This window comes from Corvus moneduloides, chromosome 16 (genome assembly GCF_009650955.1).
Source record: "Corvus moneduloides isolate bCorMon1 chromosome 16, bCorMon1.pri, whole genome shotgun sequence".
NCBI lineage: Eukaryota > Metazoa > Chordata > Aves > Passeriformes > Corvidae > Corvus > Corvus moneduloides.
The window spans coordinates 11,590,900-11,614,930 of NC_045491.1; the positions used below are offsets into that span (position 1 = coordinate 11,590,900).

Consider the following 24,031-nt stretch of genomic DNA (forward strand, 5'->3'; position numbering starts at 1 on the left):
GCTGTCCCCCCACAGCTGTCCCCCCCACAGGCACTGGGCCGCTGGGAGCGGGGACAGCACTGGCCGGGCGGTGGGTGTGCGCCAAACGCGACACGCAGGTGTGCTCTCATGTTGGTACATACACATTCACCTTTCCCTCCACTCCTTCTTCCTTTCAGGGCTTGTATTCAGCATGAGACCCCAGCGACCGTGACGGGGCCGGTGCGTGTGGCGAGCCCTCGGGGCGGACAGCTGACCGCGCTGAGGGCCGGGGGCGGCTGCGGCCCCTCACGCTGCCGCCCGGGGCACTGCCAACGCCCGCTCGGCCACTCTGGCCCCGGCCCGCGGCGGGAGGCGGCCACAATCACCCCAGGGCCGGAGGGAGGAGCGGGTGTCCCCGGGGTCTCCCGGGCGGTGCCCGGTGAGGCGCAGCCGCCGCGGCCTGTGGCGAGCGGCAGCGCCGCTCCAGCCCCGCAGGGCCGGGCCGGAGCCCGGCCCCTTTTCCCGGGGCCAGCCGGGGGTCCTGGAGCCACGGGCCGGGATGAAGCAGGTAGGGGCGGCGGGCGCTGCGGGCGGGGCGCGGCTCGGCTCGGCTCCCCCGGGCCCTGCACGCTGACGGGCTCCCGCCGCAGGCGCTGGTGGACGACACCGAGGATGTGTCCCTGGATTTCGGGAGCGAGGAGGAGCTGGCGCTGCGGAAAGCGCGGATCAGGTAACGGCGCGCAGGCTGCAGCATCGCGGCGCCCGGGCCCGGGCGGCCCTGGCTGTTCCGGTCTACAGAACACTCCATTTAAACGCTTCATTCCGATTTTTACAGGGATGGTGGTCAAGCGCTGGAACAGGCTGCCCAGGGAGGTTGGGGAGCCTCCGTCTGGGAGATGCCCGGGCTGGAGCAGGCGAGGCCCGGCCTCACTGCCCGGCATCAGCCGGTCACTGGAAATGAAAACCTGACACACTCAACATCCCAAACCCCCAGCAAACAGTGCTTTAGTTAGAGATGGAGCAGTAGAGAGGGCTCTCATCTCCAGCAAAGCCCACTGTGCAGCAGTGCTCAGACATTGCAGTGCACGGCTGGCTGCAATAAAACTGCCATGATTTCCTACCACGGGATGTGATGTTGTGTGAAATATAAAATGTCTTATGCTTGTAGATGTTACCCAAGAAAACCCAAGCCGGTAACCCATCCCATTTGTCAGGCTAAGCAGTTTACCCTTGGGTTCCTCGTCAGAGGTGTCACTCTGCAGCTCTGGCCACACAGAGGTCCCAGGTGACAGAGCTGTTCAATCACTGGCTTTTGATGAATCTCCAGTCAAAGACTGTGAAAGGAAGAGTTTTATGTCAAAAGGAATTAGGCATGCACTGATCAATAATGTATATAATCAGCTGTGATTTAGATTGCTTTCTTCTACCTTGCCCCAGTATGGTCTGGTTCTTTACAATGATAATACTTCTTGTAGGTGTAAACAAAGAAATATAATAGATGTTAAACCTGACACATTATCTGAGATAACAAGCAATTGTGTACCTTAACAATACAACTACTCTCTTTTACTAGTGTCTAGCAAAGCATTTCTGCCCTTGCACTGCTTTGGACTTTGTAACTACTTGAGCCAGCCCTGACATAAGATTAACCTTCCCAGAATTGCCTTGGTTTTCCACCTTAGCAGCAGCACACATTTAAAATGAAGGTTTATATTTTGGTGCAGTCTTGGAGAACATAGCCTAAACGATTCAACTAAGCTGGGAAATACAGCTTAGAAGTACCTTGATCACATGAGCCACAGATTACATCTGAGGGACCAGACTAGACGAAGCATGAAGTGAAACCACTCTGAAATGTTTGTAGGAGGGCCACAGCACCAGGCACTTTACTCTAGAGATCCTAGAGATTGCTCCTGGTTCATGCTACTCAGTAATACAGCACAGGTGAAGTATCAGCAAACCGTACTATTCTGTGATCCACTTTGTGTAGACATTGGTTTAATTAGAGACAGCTCTTTCTTGCCCTCAAGACAATATTAAAAGATGATGTTGTATTGAAAATTCATCTGCTATAGAATGCAGAAATGAAACTACTTACATTGGTCACACATGTTTGTCTTTATATTTCTGAAGAATCTTGTGCTAACGAGCCTGGAACACACCTAGGTGCTGCAAAATTTTCTTATCTTATTAGACAGCATAACAAGATGCCCTCTAATCATCATTTGTCTTTAACTTTATCCCAGTTTCATGTATCTTGAACTTGTTTAGAATTTGCATAGGCTATGACAAATTGTGCTTTTGTGATTCTCTGAGGTATGTGCAAAAAAGCTCCTTAAAAGCAAAAGGTTAGTGGCTACTTTCCTAAGAAATTGGAAAAGGATAACTTAAATTCATTGCAGTACCAGAACTTCAGATCTGGAAGTTGGGAGCATATGATTGCTTCTTTTACAAATCAGCCAGGAAACACAATGATCAAGCCAGAGAAGAGAGCCCATTTATTCAAAATTTGCCTCAATATGTTTTAAAATATCAGACAGAAGAAAACCCAAAAAACCCCCCAAAACCCAGCATGTATAGTGCTCCTGTGGCACTTCCGAGCAGGTACCTGGAATGATTCTCCTGTAGTTCACTGGCATAGCTTAGGCGTGACCCAAATTTGATTCTTTAACATGGAATGCAACTAAACTGATTACAGCTCATTCCTATCCTAACAGGCATCATGCTCACAAACTGAACAGAGGTTATTGTAACAAGGTAAATGGCAATCATTGAGTCTTAAGGCTCCAGTTCTATATTAATGGATGTTTAGATGCAACAGGAAAAGTAGAAGTCCAAGCAAGTGTGTTGCTGTGCTTTCAGGAGCAAATGTATAGCAAGCTGAGCCAGTGCAGAGTTGCAGTTTCCTTGATCCTTTCCATAGACTCAGTAAGTGCTTGGCACTGTAATAAATGAGAACTTCTTGCTCTTTTTTTTTTTTTTTTAGTAAATACCCTTCAGTGTTTGATATTGGAACAAATTCAGCATCCAAACAGTAATGCTGTTGTAATCCAGTAATACTGCTGAATCTGCCTTCCAAAATGAAACATGACTTCTCCAAAGTTACTGCCACGTTTGAAGCACTGATCCATTAAACAAGCTCAGGCAACCCTGGTGTGCTTTGGGGTTGTGATCTATGAAAGCTGCTCATGACACAAGGGTACCACTTACATAATGGATTCTTACATCTTCTTGACCAAGATCAAGGCTTGAAGCAGCAAGGCACTGTCTGTTTTAGCCAGTTCACAACATCCCCTCCACCCACCTGTGGAAAAGCCCCTGTTGCTTAAAATGTCGCATGTTCAGTTCTAAGTCAGAAGAAGTTTTTGGAAAGTTCGAAGTTCTCATGGGCATGACCAGGAGTAAATATAAACTACAACTGTGCATCATTCTGGCCTCTCCAGTCATGTGTGTATTACAAGTGCAGCATTGCCATTAGAGAAAGATAAACACCAGAACAGTTAAACAGCTATAGAGTAATATAACAAAAAGGATATTTAAGTTGTAATAGTTATTATACTTCTATAACTATAATTTAAGTTTTTAATAAGGCAATTTTCGATATATGTCTCATTTTATTAAACACAGTAATAGAATAACATTTAATAGTTAAATAGTTGATTACACCCTAGGCCATGCTTTTGTTAATTGGCCATACTACTGTTAATTGTTCACAGGGAGGTAGGAGCTTAATGAGACAATTGTTGACTTAAATATCTTATTCAGATACTTTATTCACTAAGCTTCAAGGAAGAAGTTAGTTAACTGCAAGAGCCTGTAGGTCATTCTCACTTTCAACTAATTAACACAAACAACTGTACAGAGTAAGATTTTTACTTGACATATTACCCTGAAAATTGTACTGTGCTCATTACAGGATTCTCCAGCCCGCCCATCCTACTATGCAGGCCAATATTCCATGTCACATAATTATTTCGCTGTAATTTCTCTTTCTTTTGTTACAGACAAAATTTTGTTCAATATAGGAAAAGCGTAAATACTAGTGAAGTTAATAAGCAATAATTCAGAAGAACTATTAGATTCCCAAATCATTCTGCCTGTCTAAAAGGAAGTGTTTGGGTTTAGACGTTAAATAGGAAAGTTCATTTTGTCTTATAGCAAACAGCTACAATTTTTTTTTTTAGTTTTACAGTTCATATTTTGTTTTCAAAACTGTTCTGAAAGGCGTAAGAGCTTTTTCAATTCTTTTGGGCTTTGCAGTGTTGATTCATTTCATGAAACAGTGAGGATTTTATGGTACTGTGTTGCATGCAACCACTAAATTCCTTCACACAGTACTACAGAATCTGGTGAAAGGCTCCATATTTTGTTCTGTCTTTGAGAAAGTTTTGACAGGAACACCACATTTGTCTTTTAGCTTTAGACTAAAGTTTGGCTGTTGATATTACCATTGCTTTGATAATGAAGATATACACCAATATTATATATTTCAATAATATATATATTACTGAAATAATAGCAGCTGCAAACCAAAATACCATTATAAACTTGAAATAGCTGTGTTGTGCTACACTGTCACCAAGTACTGTAACATTCCTTCCCGTCCCATAACCTCATATATTCTCTGTGTTTTCTCTTTTCTAGGCACCCACTGGCCACCTTTTTCCACCTGTTTTTCCGAGTGAGTGCTATTGTTACCTACTTGTTCTGTGACTGGTTCAGCAACAGCTTTGTTGCCTGTTTTGTCACAATTCTCCTCCTTCTATCCTTTGACTTCTGGTCTGTCAAGGTAAGATGACCCTGAATAGTAATTACCTTGGAAAGTATTTTGTTCGTCATTAATTAAAACAAAAAAAGTGAATTTTTTTTTCAGTCAATGTTGTCAATTTGTATAATGTCAGATGTGACAAAAATACTGCAATCTGTTGATTTATTAAATGTCTAGCCCTTTTTAATGAAGATGTTCACATATTTTAGTTATTTAGCACCATGTTTTCTATGGCTGACTACTAAGGTTACTAATATGGTGAGAAAATTGCTTTGCCATATATAGATTTGTTTGTATGCTTTCCCCCATAAAAAAATTAATAAAAAAATTAAAGTAATACTGGTTTTCAGTAATGGATGCCCAAGGACATCCAGATCTGCAACCCTGTGCAGGGGCTACAGAAGACTCCTGAAAGCCCAGCTCTGGTGCCCTAATCCCATGCAGACAGGTGGGTCAGGCCAGCCCAGGATACAGGGACTCCACATGTGGAACAAGGCTTTTGTTTTGTAGGAGTGAAACACTGATGCACCTCCAGTATTCACCAGCTTCTGGTGTTGATCCAGGTGCAGAAATATTTTCTTGGTTTGTTTCCTTGATCCCACACAGCTTATTTGCTTGTCATTAATCTTCCATTTTTCAGTGTGTTTTTGTTCTCAGTATTCCTCTTTTACTGAGGAAATTTGTTTATTGGGTGTTTGTCCAATTAATGGACTTGAAAAAATATAACCTATAATATCTAAGTAAGTGCTATTGTGCTAATGATCATATTGAAAGAGAACAGGCCTCTAAATTTGTAACTTCACCCATCGTTAATGGCCGTTGTACCCAAGCTGGCACAGGTTTTAGAAGTAATTTTAGTATTTGGTAAAGATGATTTTTGAACATGCTTGTCTTTTTAATTTTTTCTATTTTAACTGTTATACTGACAAGTGACTTGTGCTACTGATTCATGCAAATAATGGTTTCATCACTAGAATGTGACAGGAAGACTCTTGGTTGGTTTGCGTTGGTGGAACCAGATTGATGAAGATGGAAAAAGTCACTGGATGTTTGAAGCAAAAAGGGTAAATATATTAATAGAAGTAGGCACAGGGCAAACAGAATCCATAGGAAATTTGTAAAGCTGATACCAAGTCAAATAGAGTAACAAATAGAGCACCTTTGTAACAGTTACTTTTTATCCAGCTTCCATAGAAAACAATGTCAGTATTCAGGTACAAGCACTGGTTTGTCACATCCTGGAAGCATTCAGGGCAAAACAGGTCTCACAACATTGTCGCCATATGGATCAGCAGAATAAATATTCTTACCGTGGTGCTATAGGTAGGAAATGTTTCTGGCAGTTCTATTTTCTAGTGAGAATATCTTGTAATAAACACATCTTCCCATAGATAATCCCAACACAGAATCCTCTTCAGGAAAGATCTATGTGGAAACCAATGCTGAACAGTTCAGATTTAGTATTTTGAAGTTAATATTTTATTCACATTCGTGGAATATGGTGGGAAAGAGAACCTGGATCACAGAGCATTCTGATACTGCCAGTGCCCCTCAAACACACTGAGGGGAAAAAAAAAAAAAGCCCTACAGAATGGTATTTGGCATCACTGCCAGAGTCAAGGCTCAGGGTTTTGCTCTCACTTGTTGACATTCTCTCTGCAGTCCCACTGAGCCCGGCAGAGCAGCATCCAGGCGCTGCTCACCGGGACTTTCTTTGGAGCCCTCCCGCCGTGTCCCCAGCCCGGGCGGGCTGTCTCGGTGTGCGGGGCTGCAGTGCCCTCTGCAGCGCCCTCTGCAGCCTCGGCTGCGGCTCCAGGGTGTCCCGAGCACGGAACACAGATTAATGTGCTTCCTGTACGTGTAAGGGAGGCCTGAAGACAGAATAGAGGAAACTCTGCACAAAAGAATACATGGAAAATTCAATACACTGAAAATCAACTAAAAACCTTTTCAGTTTTCAGAGTGGAAGAGTCCAGAAGGTTTTCTTTTCCAGCTGTGATGCTTCTGTTTCAGAAGTTGGCTCTAGAAGTTGTTGAGTAGTCTGAAGGTTGGAGTGAGATTTTGAATTTTGGAAAGATCAGAACCTTGTGAACAATCCTCTTGTTTCAGGGATTTTTTTTGTTCTTTTTTAAGTGATGAGTGATGAGCCCCACAGTGTACATAGAGACATGTGAGTTGTGCTGACCTGAAGAAATCTGTAAGCAGGGCATGCAGGCTGCCTCTTGCAGGTACAGTGTCCCCAACACTAGCATGATACAAGAGGCATTTTCAAAGCCACAGTTCTTCATTCATGGAATGTCAGCAGAGTTCAGAAGCAAAACCCAAGTATTAGTTTATACAATAGGAAAATAAGCTTCATGCAAGATTTAAATTAAGCTAAGATACTGCATCTTTTTAGGAAAATGTACAGAAATGTGCACTTTTATGAGAATTCTGGTCTGAACTAGAACCAACTGATAAATCCTATGGATGAAAATGCTGTTGTGTACAGTAGGGCATCAGGAAGGAGACTGTGCATGAGCTACTTCTCAGTTAATCTTCTTCTATGCAAATCATAAGTAAAATCTTCCTCCTCTGTTCATTTGTCATTTATTGTGGGTTTTGACTTTGTGACCAATAGTCTCCATTTTTTCTTCCAGGTGCCTACAATAGCTGCCTCAACTGAAACTGAAGCCCGAATCTTTTGGCTCGGTCTTATCATCTGCCCAGTGATTTGGACAATGTTTTTCTTTAGCACCTTGTTCTCCTTGAAGCTGAAATGGCTGGTGAGTCAGGGGGTACTGAAGACAATCTTGGTAGAGGAAGAACCCAGATGTTAGTTTTGAACCAAATCTTCCAACAGTACAAAAATTCCACCAGCAGCTTCAAAGAATCCTGAGGACTTTTCTGCCGTCAAGGCCTGCACTCTGGAATGGATTGGTAATTTTTAGCTGCACTTCTACTGGGTTATCAGATGTCAACTCCTTCATCTAGAGGACCCCAAGTAGTGGGCAAAATTATGGGCTTCTTTTTTAACTGTAGCAACTTACTCTTCCCCAATTTATTTCAGTCAAATGAAACTAATAGGAGTGGACAAAGAATGAACCAGTGTTGTTGGTTTTCAGGATTTTAGGTCTCCTGGGAACTTAAATGTACTTACTCTTAAAAGTAAGGATTTTAGATCTCTGGCACCATTCCCTTTTGAAAGAAACAGCATCATTAGTTCTTAAAGACTTGATAAATTGAGCTATAAGTAAGTATTTGATAATTACTCTACTTACAAGTCATCTACTTAAAAAAACCCAAGACTTTTTTTAATTATAAGAGGAAATTTACCCCATATCTTCATTACATGAAGATATTTTTGTCTATGAAATTTTCACATTTTCCCCTGTAAACATTAAGTGCTTGGATAATTGCTGCACTATTCATTCTGTCAATTTCCCAGCCATGCTCAGTACCATTTCTTAATTCAATTTGAAGAGATAAAAAGCACCTCCAACATGTGCAGCTACATAACCAGTAACAGCCAAGATTGCATATTATTATTCAATTAAACAAGAAATTCAGCTATGGGCATGAATCAATTGCTAATCATTAACTGCTTTCTGGTGCCCCTAAACAAGCAAAAGTTAAAATTAAACCAGCACTTTGTTCATAGCTCCACCTTTATTTTTGAAAAGCAGATTGTTTGCTGAGCCAAAAGCTGCTTGGAGACAGAACTCTAACTGGCACAGGGGGCAGGTTGCCCAGGTGCTTGTAAAAGGCAAGTTAGACAAATGAAGTAAGATCACTTCTGGGAAACTGGTTCTGAAGGCTAAGAGAAACATTTTTATCAGTTACTGCATTAGTCCACCTGCAGCTAAGCCTGACACACCACAAACAGCTGACTATTTTCACTGCACATCAATGCTAGATAAGGAATCCTGTCTACGGATGCTCTTTATAAATCTGTAAAGTATAGAGCTTATTTGTATGTAATAAGTTGTTTGTTAGCTAAACAGGCTGGCAGGTGTGCCATGTATCTGGATGTAAAACTCTTAAATATGAATGGGGCTTAAAAGAAGTGAAATGTTTCTGGCACTGGGGGAGTAGGTCCTTTTTTTGAGTAAGTGCTTTAAGGAAAGTAATGAAGTCTTTCAAGAGACAGAGTGACAAAACTGGTATCGGTGTTTTGATAAAAAGAGGTATTTTGTGGAAAGGAAGTATTGTGTTTGATGTGATTGGAGGTCTTTGAAGGCCATTTATTATTGTGCTCTTACAGCACATGTTTATCTGGATAGTGTTTACACACACGTGTATATCCCACACAGTCAATGCGTAGCTGTGGATTTGTCCCTGCTGAACTCTTGTTTGTCCACAGGCTCTCGTGATTGCTGGGATCTCCCTCCAGACTGCTAATTTATATGGCTACATCCACTGCAAGTTAGGGGGACAAAAAACCAGCAGCAGAGTAACTTCAAGGTTGTTTGGCACTGCAGATGTTCCCAAGAGTAAGTACTGAGCTTCAGCCCGTGGGGTAGCACAGGCCAACCTGCCTCTCATGGCTGGTGCTGGCTCTTCTCAGCTCTCAGTTCCTGCAGTGAGTCCAGGGTGATCCTGATTATCCACCAAGCCTCTGGCAGTGTCACATGGAAGGGCCATACCCCAGGTCACTTTGCTCCATGTTTGGAAGCCGGCTGAACTCCACAACTGAGCTGCTTCCAAGCTTCAGGAAGAATGTCCTTAAGTTAAATCCTTGGAGTTACTATAATTCTAATGCCTCTGCTTAAGCACAGCTGGAAGAACCATCTTCAACCCTCAGGCTTCCAGCTGGCAGCTCCCTGCTTTTGTAAGAGATCCCTGTGTCCCAGGTTATGCTTACAGCCACATGTGCTCTGTTCCCTCAACAGGACAGAGCAGAATTTCAGAAGATGGCAGTGAAGAACATGGGAAGACAGGCACTAGGTAACCAAACCAGGAAGAGCTAAAGGATGAGCAGTAAACAAAGTAATTCATGAAAGCTGTTCTTCATGGGAAGATATTTAGATAAAGCTCTTATAGAATTATGCCTGCATGAAATAAAGTCATTTGTGTTTGAGTCTTTAGCTCCTGGAAGGTTTAAAGCCTTTGTTACTTAAAAGCTTCACCAAAAAGTTGTTTGTTTGAGCACAGACAGTGCTCATGGTTTACACGGAGCATGCTGCTTTCAGAAAAGTTACCAACTAACCTCAAATTGCTGGATTATCTTAACCAAGAATTACGTGTAATGAAAAGACAATGCTAATTTGTTTAACTTTGGAACTACAATAAACAAAATCAAACTGCCATTCCCTCTTGTACACTATACTGATTTTGCAGAGCTTTGAAATTACAATCCCAAAGGGCCTCTTAGTTATTAAAGATACTGAATGCTTATTTTTTAATGTTCAGGCTTTTGGCCAAATAGAATAAAACAAAAGTCAGGTACCGTGTTCACATACTACTTGTGTGAAGCTGGCAGTTATGTAGAATTAAAACATTAATCTTGTTTTGACACCTGTAAAAAAATAAATAAAGCAATGCACTGATACTGTAATACTACTGTGGCTTTCCCACTTTTTCACTGAAAGGAGACACTTAAGTGATGTTATTCAGGGAGAGAAAACGGGCATTACAGCTCACCCTTGTGCAGCAGGCAGGATAAAGGCTGCTGCACATGCTCCAGTGTCAACCTAGCATATTTTATATTCAACCTCCTAAATAAAATGTGTTTTGTATACTCACATCTTCAGCTGCTACTTTCAAAGTCAGGTTATTGGTACCATGACACTGGAGGCAGAATGCACTTGATAATCCAGATGCAGACTCCCTTTCACAGCCTTCTAGTGAGGGAAGAACTACAAGAATCTTGAACTACTGGAAAAAACAAAGGTGAGCCTTTATATTAAGAATTTATTTGCAGTATACAAAAAGAATACATTCCTTTATTAAATCAAGGCATAAGTTACTTTTCTATAATTAAACATGAACTACATTTTTATTCCATTTACAGATTACATTATCTTTTCTTCTTGAAAATGGTGTTGTTCACAGTATTCCTGAATTCCTGTAAAGATGGAGAAAAAGTAATATAAGTACTATTTCAGCTGTACATCAGGAGTTTGTTGTTGCTACATCTGTCCCCTGTGGGTACAAATATCTGAAGCTGGGCCTTCATTACACTGGAAGTGGCTTTAGGTATTTCCCAGCAGTATTTTTAAACAGCACAGCAGCAGCTCTTTAGGGAGTTTTTGCATGACAGTTAGAAGTGGAGGCATTGATCAGTCAGCTGCATCCCACTGGGTTATGGTAAGCACCCCTCCACACACCTGCTAGAGAGGCTCAGAAGGTTTCTCTGAGCACCCCATCTTCTCTGAAAATGAAAGTCTGACTTCTATGAAGTCAAACATTGAAACCAGTTATCAAATACAATTCTGTTACCACTTTAAAAGCCAGTCAGAAGCGATGCCCAGAAGCAAACATGGTCTTTGCACCTGTTACTTTCAGAACTGCTGTGCACCTCTCCTGATTTTATTTGTGGCAGAGTAACAGAAGCCTGTTTAACACCTCTGTATATTGCAGCAGTGCTCGGAACCGAGGGGATTAATTTGCACAGTGATTCTCAGACTCACTTTGAATGATATTCCTGTAAGATAATGTAGCTGGAGACTCGGGTGCTTCAGCCAGGAAAGACTGGCCTTTGTCACAACTTTTTCCTTGAAAGACAGAGAAAAACACAGAAGCAAAGCAACAGGAAAAGATGAGCTTTACTTTTTTTGGCCTTTACCCTGTTTCAGTTACACTTTTTCAAACAGCCACATGCATCTATTCCTTTTAGGAAGTCCTGCTGTCAGTAATAGGACTAGAAATACAGTGTACAGTTTGACAGAGGAATAGTACTAGCAGAAACCTTCAGTTGGGAGTGCTGAGCTGCTCCTTGATGTCATTAATTCAGGTATTAATTGGTAACAGCTAGTGGGCAAAGAACCATGCATCCTCATGACCCACAAGACAATGTGGGCAGTACCAGTAACTGTAAGGTTAAAGCACTGGTTTTAATGCTTAACTTCTAAAAAATATTCTTCTTTGAAGTGGTTATGGTTTTAGTCAGTCTGCATTTCGAGGTTATTACACCAAAGAGAAAGACATGTTGTATTTCAAGTATGATTACAAAGCTGAAAAGATGCAGCATGTAATCTTAAGTGATTAAGGAAAAGTTAAGGAAATTACCACAGCACTTCCCTCATTCAACATCATGCTATGTCATAGTTCCAGTGACTTTTGATTCAAAAAAACATTCTGTCTAAAAGTGCTAAGAGACATCAGTGCCCACATCAGGGTTTTCCAGTAGTAATATGAGTACAGGAGGAACTATTTGCTTTAAGTGCAGTGCAGTAAGTAACTTTACCTATCTGTGGATCCAGAGGCACTTTACCCAGGAGGGAAACATTCAAGTTCTGGCACATCTTCTCCGCACCGCCAGTAGTTGGGGGGAAGATCTGAGATTCGTTCTGGGACAACATGAAAATTAGAGTTAAAATACTGCAATTCAGAGAATAAGGCATTTTTGGAGCAATGTTTGATATCCAAACAATGCCACAGAAGAAACACTGTAATACACAGCCAGCCTTACCTTACACTTTGGACACACAAAGCCACTCATGTTCTCCACAACACCTATGATGGGCAGCTTCACTTTGCGGCAGAAGTTGATCTCCTTCCGAACATCCTGAAGTGACACTTCCTACAAATATTAGCAAACTCTGGTATTTCAACTGTAATATTTCATGCTGAATCCATTCAGTTACCTCCTTAGAGCTAATTCATAATGAATTATTACTGCTGTCTTAATATTTTTAGGAGTACAAACCTGTGCTACGAGCTCTATCAACAATTCTATGAGTAGCAACAGAGCAGGTACAACAGCTTAAGCCTATTGGATGTGGTTCTGTTTTGAAATCTGACTCTAGTCAAGATGCACCCATATTTATGTTTTATCTCCTATGTTTATCTCATATGTTCTTTAAATGCAACTTTTTCACATTTTCATTTTACAGAAGGACCCTTGGTATTCTCCACAGAGTGAGGACAAGAACCACCAGGCTTATACTTGTTACCTCTTTTCAAATTATATATAAAGTATCTTATCCTCTCCTCAGAGTTTTCACGTATATGACTGACCTCATTCATTCTCTCTCCTGTTCTCTTCTTCTTCCTTCACCACCTCTCTGGTATTGTCCTCAACACTTCACTTCCTTTATGTGTTATCCTTTCAGCTGTTGTGGAAATACTTTGTATCCTGTACTGGTTTAATCTCCTGTTCCTTTCCAAACCAGACATGAAAACCTCTATTTGAACTGGCTGTGTTTTTAGTTTCAGCTTTCCAGGGGCTGATTTCTCTTTTAAAAATGCGCATGACAAAACTGCCTACTTTGGTGGGTCACCTGGAAGTGACAGGCTACTTCACAGGTGTCAAAGAGTGCACAGCTTACCACTTAAAAACAAAGCTTCTTAGGGAGATTCTTCTGAACATTAAGCCATTGGTGAGTAAATGACACATCCACAATGATGTGAACTCTCATTCTGAAGGAAGAAGTGAAACACTGCATTTCCTTTCACCACACACATCACAACAGCTTTTGATTGTGAACTGCTGTGGTTCAGTGACCCACTTGGATCCCCAACCAGCTCCACTGAGACACCCACCTAATCCACAGACCAGCCAGCTGCAGGCACAACACAACAAAGTAATTTCTCTAAGATTCTGTACCCTTAGATTTCTGTGAAATCAACAGCCTGTAACCCAAGGACTGCCTTTCACTGCCATGATGCTTCCCCAGTAGAATTCTGGCTCATACCTGGGGGGTGGTGACAATGACAGCGCCGTCGATGTGGGTGGCACTGAGGTACTGCACGATGGACAGGTGCTCATCTGATGTTCCTGGGGGCGTGTCCACGATCAGGTAATCCACTTCACCCCAGTCCACATCACGCAGAAACTGCTTGATCAGCCCTAGAGGAAAGGATAAGAATGTGGAAGAGAAAAGGTATCTTCCTGTATTTCCAATTTCAGGGTCTTAGCTTACTACCCTATCTTTACATTATTAAACGAGATCATGATATTTACGTACTTGAAACCTTTCAAGGATGTAAATTACTGTTGAAAACACTCAATACGTACCATTCTTTTTTGGTCCTCTCCAGATGACAGCATCATCAGGACTACTAAGCAAGAACCCCACTGACATGACACCTAAGTTTTCTTCAACATACTGAAGGAGAAGTAGAGAAACAGAACAGTGAAGAAAGAGTAGAGAAACCAACTCTGAACCTCTATTTTACAAAAAAAGCAGGTGAGGGGGAGGACATTAATGAAAAAAAAGGCAGAGAACCTTATCTTTTATCCTAGGGCATTAAACACTGCTTCTTGTGCAACACTCACCAACTACACTAAGACTGAAAAAATGAAATTCTTACAGCAGTTTATGGAATCACTGGAGACAATGTAAGGATAAAAGCAGCTTTCCCTCTCAGCACCAGCTGCCTTTCTAACAGCATGCACACTACAGGTGATCTTCAGACAACCAACACTCCTACAAGTCCTTCTCTGCGTTTTCTAAAGATTAATAAGGTTTTTCTTGGGTGCAAGATACTTCTTGGCTGACACACTACACAGCTGCACGACACCCAAAAATAACAAACCTGAGTGACTTATATTTATTGCCCATAGTAGCAAAGCCAGTAAACATAAGATAATAAAACTATTTTAGAAATATAGTATTACTGTTGTTAACAAAAGAAATTTAACACTCTGATCTAAATAGTCTATATCCCAATTCTGTATGACATGCATCTCAATTTTATAGATCTATTCTATATTCTATTAAATCAGGATATATATTCTACAGCACTCTCTAGATATTCTATAGAACATGGATATAGGCTATATAGATCTTTAGAATCTGGACATATAGACTCTATGTCCCATATCTGTAGATTCTACAGAATCTGGATATTGAAGTCATTAGATAACAGGAGTACCCCCTGCTCCTCCCTCACTCATTTTTCACTGTAGAAGATGGTGCCCAACCCAAAAACACCCAATGAACTTTCTGAAACAGCTGCACCGACTCACCACTGGAGACCATCCAGATCCACTCTGATGAACCTGAAAATTAAAGTGATACACAAAAGTTGCAATAGAAATAAATACAGATGTTACATAAAACATGAACAAGTCAAACCTGGGCAAAGAGCTCTCCTGCCTGCAGGAACAATCCTGCTTTATTGGGGCAGTTGAGGTAAAAACTGCAGGAGCACCAGATCTTCAATAATAAGTGAACAATAACTGTTCAACCCTTATGCAAGTTTACTGATTACTTTCTGTATTTTTAAGAAATATTCAAAGGCTAATAAAGCGCATCATGCTAATACTACTCAAGTTTCAAGTTGTCAGCATAATGTGGCTGGTATGCAATGAAAGTTGGTTTGCAGACCTGCTCATCCTGAAAGCAGATGACTATTTTGCAAAATATATTATGCTGAACTTCTCCATCTCACCTCATTTCCCTACCATTGCACTGTCCCACATTTCCCATTATGCACTTCTTTTAGAAGTGTATAAGGAGCCTAAATATGCTAATGAAAAACTGAGAAGAAATCCCTTAAACATGTCTGAACGTTCACTCACCTGCTCTCCTTCTAGACCCATCATTTTAGGGATTGACGGCCCACAGATATCTATGTCCAGCAGAGCAACCTGGAAAACAAACCAGCCAACCTGCCCCACTGGAAATAAGGTAGCACAGGGCTGTCTCCAAAGGCGATCTCATGCAATAAAATCACTCCAACGGGGTTCCCACAGGAAAGTCAAACCTCAACGAGCAGGGGCGCACGATCGGTACCTGCCCGCAGGTGCTCGGCCCTGCCCGCTCCGGGTCCCCCACCGCCCGTCCTCTCCCCGCCCTCTGCCCACCTGCTTGGTCTCGTCGGCCGCCAGCCCGTGCGCCAGGAGGGCACTGAAGGTGCTCTTGCCCACGCCGCCCTTGCCGGACAGCACCAGAACCGTGTGCCGCACCGCCCGCAGCCGCGCCCGCAGCTCCGCCGCCTCCGCTGCGGAGACACCGCTCCGTCAGCGCATCCCCACCGCGCCCCCGAGCCGCCCCCCTCACGGCCGCTGCACTCACCCGGGTCCGGCCCGGCTGCGCCGGCCGCGCACAGCCGCTGGTTGGGACATCCCTGACAGGCGGCCGCCCTGCCCGCCTGGGCGCTGCCGGTCCCGGGGCACTCTGCAAGGGACAGCGAGAGCTGGGCCGCGAGCGCCGCGGGCGGGGGGCTCGTCCCGCCCCGTCCGGCCCCGCTGCTCACCCTCCGGTGCGCCCGGCGCCTCCGCCATAGCGCTGCGTCACTTCCGCCGTCACTTCCGGGAGCGGGGCCTCGGGCCCGCGGTGCCCAACCGCTGCCGCCAGGGGGCGCTGCCGCCGCCGGGCTGTGCCTCGGGGCCGTCCGGCCGTGGGAACAGCCCGTCCGTGGCCCGCGGCAGAGGCGCCTCTGACAGCGGCGTGCTTTTAAAGCCAGGGTGGAATTTCTCCACTAGAACTGCTTTAGGCAGAAGCAATTGACAAGGAACGGCACGGAACCATCCCGGTACCGCAGCCTGAGTGTTCCCGGTGCCGACCCGCCCCGGGGCTGTGGGCCCGTACCCCGCTCGGCCGCTGGAAGCTCCAGCGTTGAGCCAGCTCCCGGCTGTCCCGCTGCCAGGGAAAGTATTACACAGTAATGCACTTCACAACTGGAGAGCTTCACAAGTTTCATACCCAGGAGATTACGTATCATTCCAGTAGAATCGCGCTGTTGCGGTATTTCATGGCAATTCTGAGTATATTAATTCTGTATCTTGCAGGTAGACAATTTCCATTAATTTCATGGGTACATTTATTTGGAAGATTAAACTGCCTTAACTTGGCCAATCAACTTCTGAGCAATTAGATAGTCACTGTTCTTGGTATGTAAAAAATAATAAAATAATTTTCCACGCCAAGGAAGTGTGCACCAGCTTGTGATGCAGTCTGGACCCCATTCCTGGCCACATTATCCTAGTCACTGCTCCCTGCCTCTCTCCCATGGCTGCCTGAGCACAGCCTTGTCCTCTCTGCCGCTCCTAACATCACAGCCTAAGTGCTGTAAAAAGGATATTTTCCTGATCCGAGCACATTTGGGAGTCTCAAGTACTCCCATTTCTGACTGGTTAGTCCCAAAACTTGTTTGTTTTAACATACAAGTGTGTAAGTTATTGTTTGAGGTGGTCTCACCTTGGAAATAGAAAAGAGTATCTGGCAATATTTGGAAAGGTACCAGCACATCCTGGTGTTAAATCTTTATTTTTGAGAGAAATATACTGCAAAGTTATCTTTTTTTGGGACACAGCACTTCAACAACTGCAAGCTTTTTAGAAAGAACACTCTGGGAATTAAATAAAAAAACCAAGCCAAACATAAAACCAGTAACTGTCCACCTACAAAAAAACCCCAAACAAACAACAAAACAAAACCAACAAAAAACCAAAACCCCAAAACAAAGAAAACAAAATCCCCCACCAAAACAACAACAACAACAAAATAGAAAAAATCTGAAAATAGGTTTAGTTAAGGTCTTTGAGGAGCTTTCAAGCATATTTACCTCAGGTAAAAGCTTAACACCACTGGATAGTTGTACAGCTCCTGCACTTACTTCTCTGTAATTACCTTTCATGGGAAACTAATGAACAAAACACTATTTGGAAGTGGAGTCAAATGTTTAAGCAAATTCAGATGTCTGTGGTAGGAGGAACTGACCAGTAAGACATATCTGAGAAGTTCATATTGTACCTTGCTCTTGAAAAAACTGGCTTGGTATGAGACCACAGCTCAGTACAGCACTTCAGGTCTGTGCTTCCTGTCCAACATATGGATTCGATTCACTGATGTCAGCAAGACTTTCCACATTTTAAACTGAGATATGTGTCCAAATATTTTTCTTTTGGGTCCAACAGATCATTTCCCATTCCCAAGGTTATATAGAACGTTCCCCACAAAAAGCATCAAAAAGGAAAAGTGAATTCCTTCCTCAGCACCCCTCTTCCTCTGAGCCAGGGAGGGCTCCTCGTGTGGGTCTGGGCAAGCAACAGGCTTTAGAGTGTTTTAGGATGGCATTTCTGGTCACCTTTGATCCAGTTCTATCCCCACATCAGGCAGACTGATGGTAATACCAATTGACAAATCCATTGAGGAGGCAGCAATATTTGCCAAAAAAGCCAATATATCTACTGTCTTCCTGATACTTTGGAAAGCAAGGCTTTGTCTTTCTTTATCCTGATTACTCTGATTCTAGCCCAAGGCCTGCCAGGACTTCCCTGCTTTTGGAAGAGCCAAAGGAGATGAAGTTACACCAAAAATTCCTTGAGAGTAAGAAAGCAGAGATGGAGCAACATATTTCCCTCCTTGTAATCAAGATGAGCAGACATGCTTAAACATATTTTCCAGTAATGTACAATTTGAATTATTCTAAGTGAATCTGTCCCCCGAAACAGGAGAGATGGGAAATCACAACTCTGGTCTGCCCTTTTCTTTCTCACTTACAGCAGTGCTGGCCTGAAGGTTCCCCCTAAACACCTCCTCCTTTTTGCATTGAGGCTTTCCCTCATGCTGCACAACTACCCAGTGTTTTTCACACTTGAGGTTGTCTGCCATTAAAATGACAAACATTATTAAAAGCTGTGTGGTGAACTCACACAAGAGACCAGTGGAGATGCATGGTAGAGCAGCTCCCTCTAGCCAAAATTACAGCACTGAGCATTTTCAAGCCACTGTAAATGCCAGCAAACTCTAACATGAAGCATTATAGGAAGCTAATGAAAACAATTAGTTATTTAGCACAGCATTTAACGTGGTTTAGATTAAGGTAAGTCTTTCCCCTTCTCAGCATCAACAGATGTGCACAGCGTGACCCAGAGCAGGATCTTTCTGGCAAAAACTCAGGCCCATTTTATTAATGAGAAGTGCTTTAACCTGAGGAACACATTGGGCAGCATCAACTTTTACCCTGAAGTGGAAAAAGACATGAGTATGAGTGGCTGTTGTGGCCTTCCCTTTGCGTCCTCCCTGCTGTAGTAGGAGCCTGATTGAGCACAGGCCCTCCCCTTACATTTGAGAATGCTGTAGGAAGAAGTGGCTTCTCTCTTGCATGGCCCTGCTTTGCCTCGATGTGAGACCATCCCCTGTCAGTTATTCCCCGCCTGCTTCCAGTGGCTGCTTTGGAGGGCAGCAGTGGCACCCAGCAGGGCTGTGCACTGAGCTGGTTTCTCAGAGACAGCTGTGCTGCAGCTGGCTCCTCACCCTCCAACTCCACTGGGCAGTGTCCCCTCTGGTTTTGATTTACACCGTTGTGTGCCTTTCAGGTTACAAATCCACATCAAATCAGTTAAAATCCAGCTGAGGTGCAGGTCAGTGCAATGCAGCAAACAGCACACCAGTGTCTACAACAGACTTAATGTGCTGTCTGCAAAAGAGCTGGGTTATTGGGACGTTCGTGCATTTGGCACAGCCTCAGTGTTACAGACTGACAGAAAATTGCTGAACTACAATGCTCCAACTGTATGCAGTTCTAAAACTGTTGATTAGCATTGGTCTCATCCATCCAAGAGCAGTAGCAGCAGCAGAGCAGTTTGCAATAGAGGGCAGTGTCTCTGTGCTGATGCCTTGTCAGTTCCCTTATCACTAACACAGCAGTACTCCAATGGTGAATGTACTTCACAATCTCAAATGATAACGACTCTGTCTACTTGGAAGAAGGAAAAAATAATTGGTATTATTTGTTTACTTATGTTCTGTTTTTCATTAAAAGATCACCTCATTCACTACTGAAATGAGGGCATATCCGAAGGAAACTTGGCAGGCATTCTGCTGACTCTAGTACCGCTACTTACTTTTAGGATTTGCAATGAATAAAATTATTCTTGTCAGCTCTAGTAAAAAGCAGATTCATGGGGATAAGTTTTGCAGGCTTTTTCCTTTCTCACCATCCATTATCCAAAGAAATGACTTTTTTCATTAAAGTTTTCCTGAACCCATTTGGCAGTCTGAGACATACCTGCAGCACTCAGGAGCAGAGCAAGTGTTTTCTGCTTCAACAGACCCAGATCGATAAATTACAGTCTGAAAAAGCACTGTTAAAGAGCAGATTAAGTACTATGTATTTCAGATAGTCAAGATGGAAACCTACTTAGAAATTTCATTTTCTGGTGAGAAAATGAATATAATTCATCAGATCATAGAGAGGGGACAAAACTCCCAAACCCAAATATCCTGCAGCAAGTAGACTGAGATTGTCTGGCTCAGTATCTGTGAGCAGTGCCAGCTCAGGTTCAGTACACTGATTTATACATTTCACTATTGTATCAGGCTGGTTACCTGAAGCTTTTCAGGGCAGCTGCCTAAATAAGTGTGCAGCACTAAGGAATTCCAAATCATTTAGGAAGGTCAGTACTTCAGTTTGGACACAGGAATACCCTATGAATAACTGAAAAACAGGCTACTGAGAAAACACCACTGACAAAACCAAAATTAACCTTTTCTTTTTGCGTCCCTTAGTATTTACTCTCAGTGTTCGATAGAAATCTAGAGTAAATGTGAAACTCAAAAAATAGTGACTTACCCCTGCAAAGTTTAATGTACAGGCTTAATTCTTAAAATAAAGTTTTGGGTGGAGAAAGAAGACTAAATGCAGACAGTTATTTGTCTCAGTGTTTCAATTTGGGGAGTAAAATACCTTTTCATAAGAGTACATTAAACACTTGGGTGAAGAGAGGAGTGATCTAGCAGGCAAAGCAGGGCATTAAAGAATGGAGAATTCAAGTCCAAAGACAGTAGCTTACACCACACTAGCAGTTTTGAAGCCAGGGGCTCAGGCTGCAAGTTATTTTAAATCCCTGATGAGTGTTTCAGTTCCTGCATCATGGGCTAAATTCAGTGGAGACAATATCAGGTGCTTTCAACATGCAGGGGCCAATTCTGTCACGCTCTGAAAGGATGCAGATTTGGACTGGAGTGCACATCTGAGGAGAGGTAGAATCATTTAATCGGTATTAACTGCAGCTTTAATAATCATGTTGCTGAAGTAGCAGATGCAAAGAAAGAACTCCAAAGACTACTGAGGTAAAATTCACTAGAAGTTGGCAGCTGCATATTATCTTATTATATCCAAGAGGCACAGAAGTGTTCTGTAGTGTTTACATGCTTCTTGAGAAAGCACCCCCTCAAAAGATACACCTGTATTCACTTCCCTGGAACTGCCTGTGGCTCACACAAAGCCTGAGAGGAGCTTGCTCACAGACAGATGTCAGGGTTTTACAAGAAACCTTGCAGCTTCTGTCCGGAATCACACACTGATTATGTTCATTTGCAACTTAGATATTTAAAGTGAGGAAAGATGTCTTTGATGGTGTTTTTTTCCTATTTTACATTAATTGATGATACTCCCTGGCCATTTCCTAATGTAGAAATAGTACTTTTTTTTTTTTTCTTCTTAAACAAACTTTGGAAAGTGTGCAAATAAAAGAGACCCACAAACAGCACATCTTCTTCAGAGGAAGAAGATGACTAAGCTTTTACACTTTTATTTTGCCACAGCCAGGGAAGAGCCCTAAATCAACTAAAATGTAGAAATGTTTACATACAGAATGTAATTAGTACATCCTTGACACCTAAGTTCCAAGTCTTCCTTGCCTTTTGATAAAACATTTCCATATCTTTAGCCTGAATGTTGGCCTGGTTCTGGTCAGAAACAGTCTGATATTTCAAAGTGGGTCACAGTGAACTTTCCAAACATTTGTTCTGCCCTTGTCTTCCTATTATACAAAGCAGAAATGGCACGGAAGAGGACAGACCTGCATTAATCTATGTCTGTATCGCCTTTGCAGTAAGTTTTCACTAAAATAAGTAATATGTTGGAAGTATATTAATTGAATTTTGAAACATATATTCTAAAGTTAATCTGAAGTTAACATTTGTACCAACAGATAAAATTTTTTTAAGCAGCAAGATTCATTTGTTACTTTCATTCAGCTCCACTCAGAGTTCTCTAAGTTTTTCCATTAAGATTCTTTCTCTAACAGAGCAGTCTCACGTTCACTCATTTTTTTTTAATGCACATTTGGAAACAATAGAGTTTTCCTGCAATTCTATTTGTCATAAGTAGTTTAAGATGTTTTCAGTTTATTTTTAGGGACTCTTAGGAAAGTTCAAGCTAACCAGCTAAATATGTGTAAGCTCACAGCACATAAATACATTTTCTTTTCCTTTTTCCTTCCCCCCCATCTACAAAGCACAAAAGATGTAGTTTTTTGTGTACTTTAGATTGTATATGGTCTTGCCAGCTACAGCACTTAATCCCACTTAGATGGAATTGGCTATCCATCTAAGTTTCTCATGGATTTAAGTGTATGAACATTTACTTCACATTTTCCATTGGTGTTTTCTATTGCTTTTATGTGCCCCTTTATAAAATAACTTCTGGCATGAGGGAGCACAAGTGCATTGTGAGATATTGACACACAAGCAGGGATTTTTTCATGGAGTCCAGCTGACACTATAACTGCTGACAACTGGATTATAATGGAAAAAAGCAGTAGCTATATCCCTATACTGTTACAGCATTAAATAGCAATAATAAACTACCTGGAGAAACTGGAGTATTTGTATTTGTATAAAGAAGAATTAGTTTGCATTTGTATACATGGATCAAAAACATCAGAGAAGAGTGAAGTCTGTTGCTGCTGTTTCTGCTGAGTTACTGGTTGGTGCATACATAGCAGAGACACTTTACTCATCACAAACTCCACAATAATGGAGTTACATCAGAATTACCAAACGCTAGAGTGGAAGCAAACAGCTTATGCTGCTGAGGAGGAACTCAGGCTGGTCAGCGTTGTCAAAAGAAAAGGAAAATGCAATAGGTTCACTGAGCAAAAACATTGCTGATTAAGCTCTGGGTGAAGTTATATGGTAATAAGTCCTGTTAATTCTCTTGCTCCTGACTATACATCAGAGGAACAAGAGGAAGAAGAAGGCAAGTGAGGGCAGAAGTGAGTGTGGATGAGTGCTCATTTAACTGGTATCCATCAGCAAGCATCACAGAGCACCCTTTCTTCTTGCTCCAGTCTGTAATAATTGGAGAAAAAGCATGGCTAGGATATGGTTCAATAGGACAGCCATTGGCTTAGTTCTTGAATTCTACCACAGTTCTGTTCTTCCATTGGGAAGTGATTATAGTCAAGGCAGCTACTACAGCTCCTCTTCCCTTCTCCTCTAATAGCAATTAGACAAAGGGTGCTACAAGTTCAGGTTTTGTGTTTAAAAAATATTGATCTTGCAAAGGCTGTTTTTGCAATGACTTCTCAAGCAATGAATGGCACTCTCAGAGACATCCTTCTTTCTGAAAATTATTTTCCTAACTAAGCAGGCTAGTTCCATAAAATGAGAGGAAAATTAACATAGTAATGTTTTTCTATCTTGGAAGCAAAAAAAGCTGTTATTTTAATGAGGTCTGGAGCCCATTTTGGAATGAAAAATATTTTTCTAATTTGTGAAACAGCAAAATCTTTTCCAGATCAAAAAAATCCAACCAAAACCCAACCCTAAAACAACATACAGGAACCTTTCTGAAACCATTTGTTTCTAAAATCAGTACCCTGAAAAAGGAAAGAATCAAAAACTACATAAAAGGGTAAATAGTGTGAATATGGTGGTGATCTAAAAATGATCCTATGTTGAAATGACACATTTTCTTCTGTTTATATCCCTTGCACATAAAAGTCTATGATTAATTTATCTTACTTGATTCTGGACTTAATCTTGGTCATAACAATGGGAAGATCATCCAGAGTTTGGATAGTGGAACCCTGGAAATATGAGGTGCTGGAGGCAGAAGCCCAGAAGCCCCAGTGAGGTATTTGGCAAGGGTTAGGTCACAAACCCAAGAAGGCATTACAGCTCCTCTGTATTTCATCATCACTGGGCTCACAGCATGTGGTCATCTGGGGATGCAAACATTCTGAGGAGTTTAATTACAGCCTGTGACTCTGCTCAGACTCAGAGCTGCTCTCGGACCACATCTTTAGACTGGTGAACAGAAAGTAGTGTGTGCACAAGTCAGTGTAGAAGAGGGTGGTGGTACATTGCCATCAACATGTCCCAATGTCAGTGTATGCCAAAATATGTTATGGTAAATATATTTTAGATTTGGTGTAAAAGTACACAGATCCTTAAGAAAAGAAGGAAAATCTTTAAT

The 24,031-nt window shown here is 42.2% G+C and overlaps 2 protein-coding genes across 4 annotated transcripts in view; one reads left to right on the top strand and one right to left on the bottom strand.

Moving 5' to 3' along the window:
* The first annotated feature begins 254 nt into the window (after positions 1–254).
* On the top strand, positions 255–10,265 carry TVP23A (trans-golgi network vesicle protein 23 homolog A). Its single transcript, XM_032126457.1, has 7 exons — positions 255–529; positions 612–691; positions 4,606–4,750; positions 5,704–5,793; positions 7,369–7,494; positions 9,072–9,201; positions 9,601–10,265. Exons 1-7 carry the CDS (start codon positions 521–523, stop codon positions 9,657–9,659), a joined length of 639 nt encoding a protein of 212 aa, XP_031982348.1. The 5' UTR covers positions 255–520; the 3' UTR covers positions 9,660–10,265.
* A 342-nt stretch (positions 10,266–10,607) lies between these two features.
* Positions 10,608–24,031, bottom strand: part of NUBP1 (nucleotide binding protein 1) — a 44,087-nt gene continuing 30,663 nt past the window's right edge. The window contains exons 1-11 of one of the 3 annotated variants that reach the window (XM_032126454.1): positions 16,076–16,164; positions 15,895–15,996; positions 15,684–15,820; positions 15,399–15,467; positions 14,844–14,876; positions 13,890–13,980; positions 13,567–13,721; positions 12,342–12,452; positions 12,117–12,219; positions 11,341–11,424; positions 10,608–10,775 (exon numbers count right to left, since the gene is read on the bottom strand). In XM_032126454.1, coding sequence (XP_031982345.1) covers positions 10,723–10,775; positions 11,341–11,424; positions 12,117–12,219; positions 12,342–12,452; positions 13,567–13,721; positions 13,890–13,980; positions 14,844–14,876; positions 15,399–15,467; positions 15,684–15,820; positions 15,895–15,996; positions 16,076–16,103 — 966 coding nt within the window. In that variant the 5' untranslated portion in view covers positions 16,104–16,164 and the 3' untranslated portion in view covers positions 10,608–10,722. Of the gene's footprint in view, positions 10,776–11,340; positions 11,425–12,116; positions 12,220–12,341; positions 12,453–13,566; positions 13,722–13,889; positions 13,981–14,843; positions 14,877–15,398; positions 15,468–15,683; positions 15,821–15,894; positions 15,997–16,075; positions 16,165–24,031 lie in introns of those variants that run through there. The other 2 variants (XM_032126453.1, XM_032126455.1) reach the window with 2 other exon arrangements.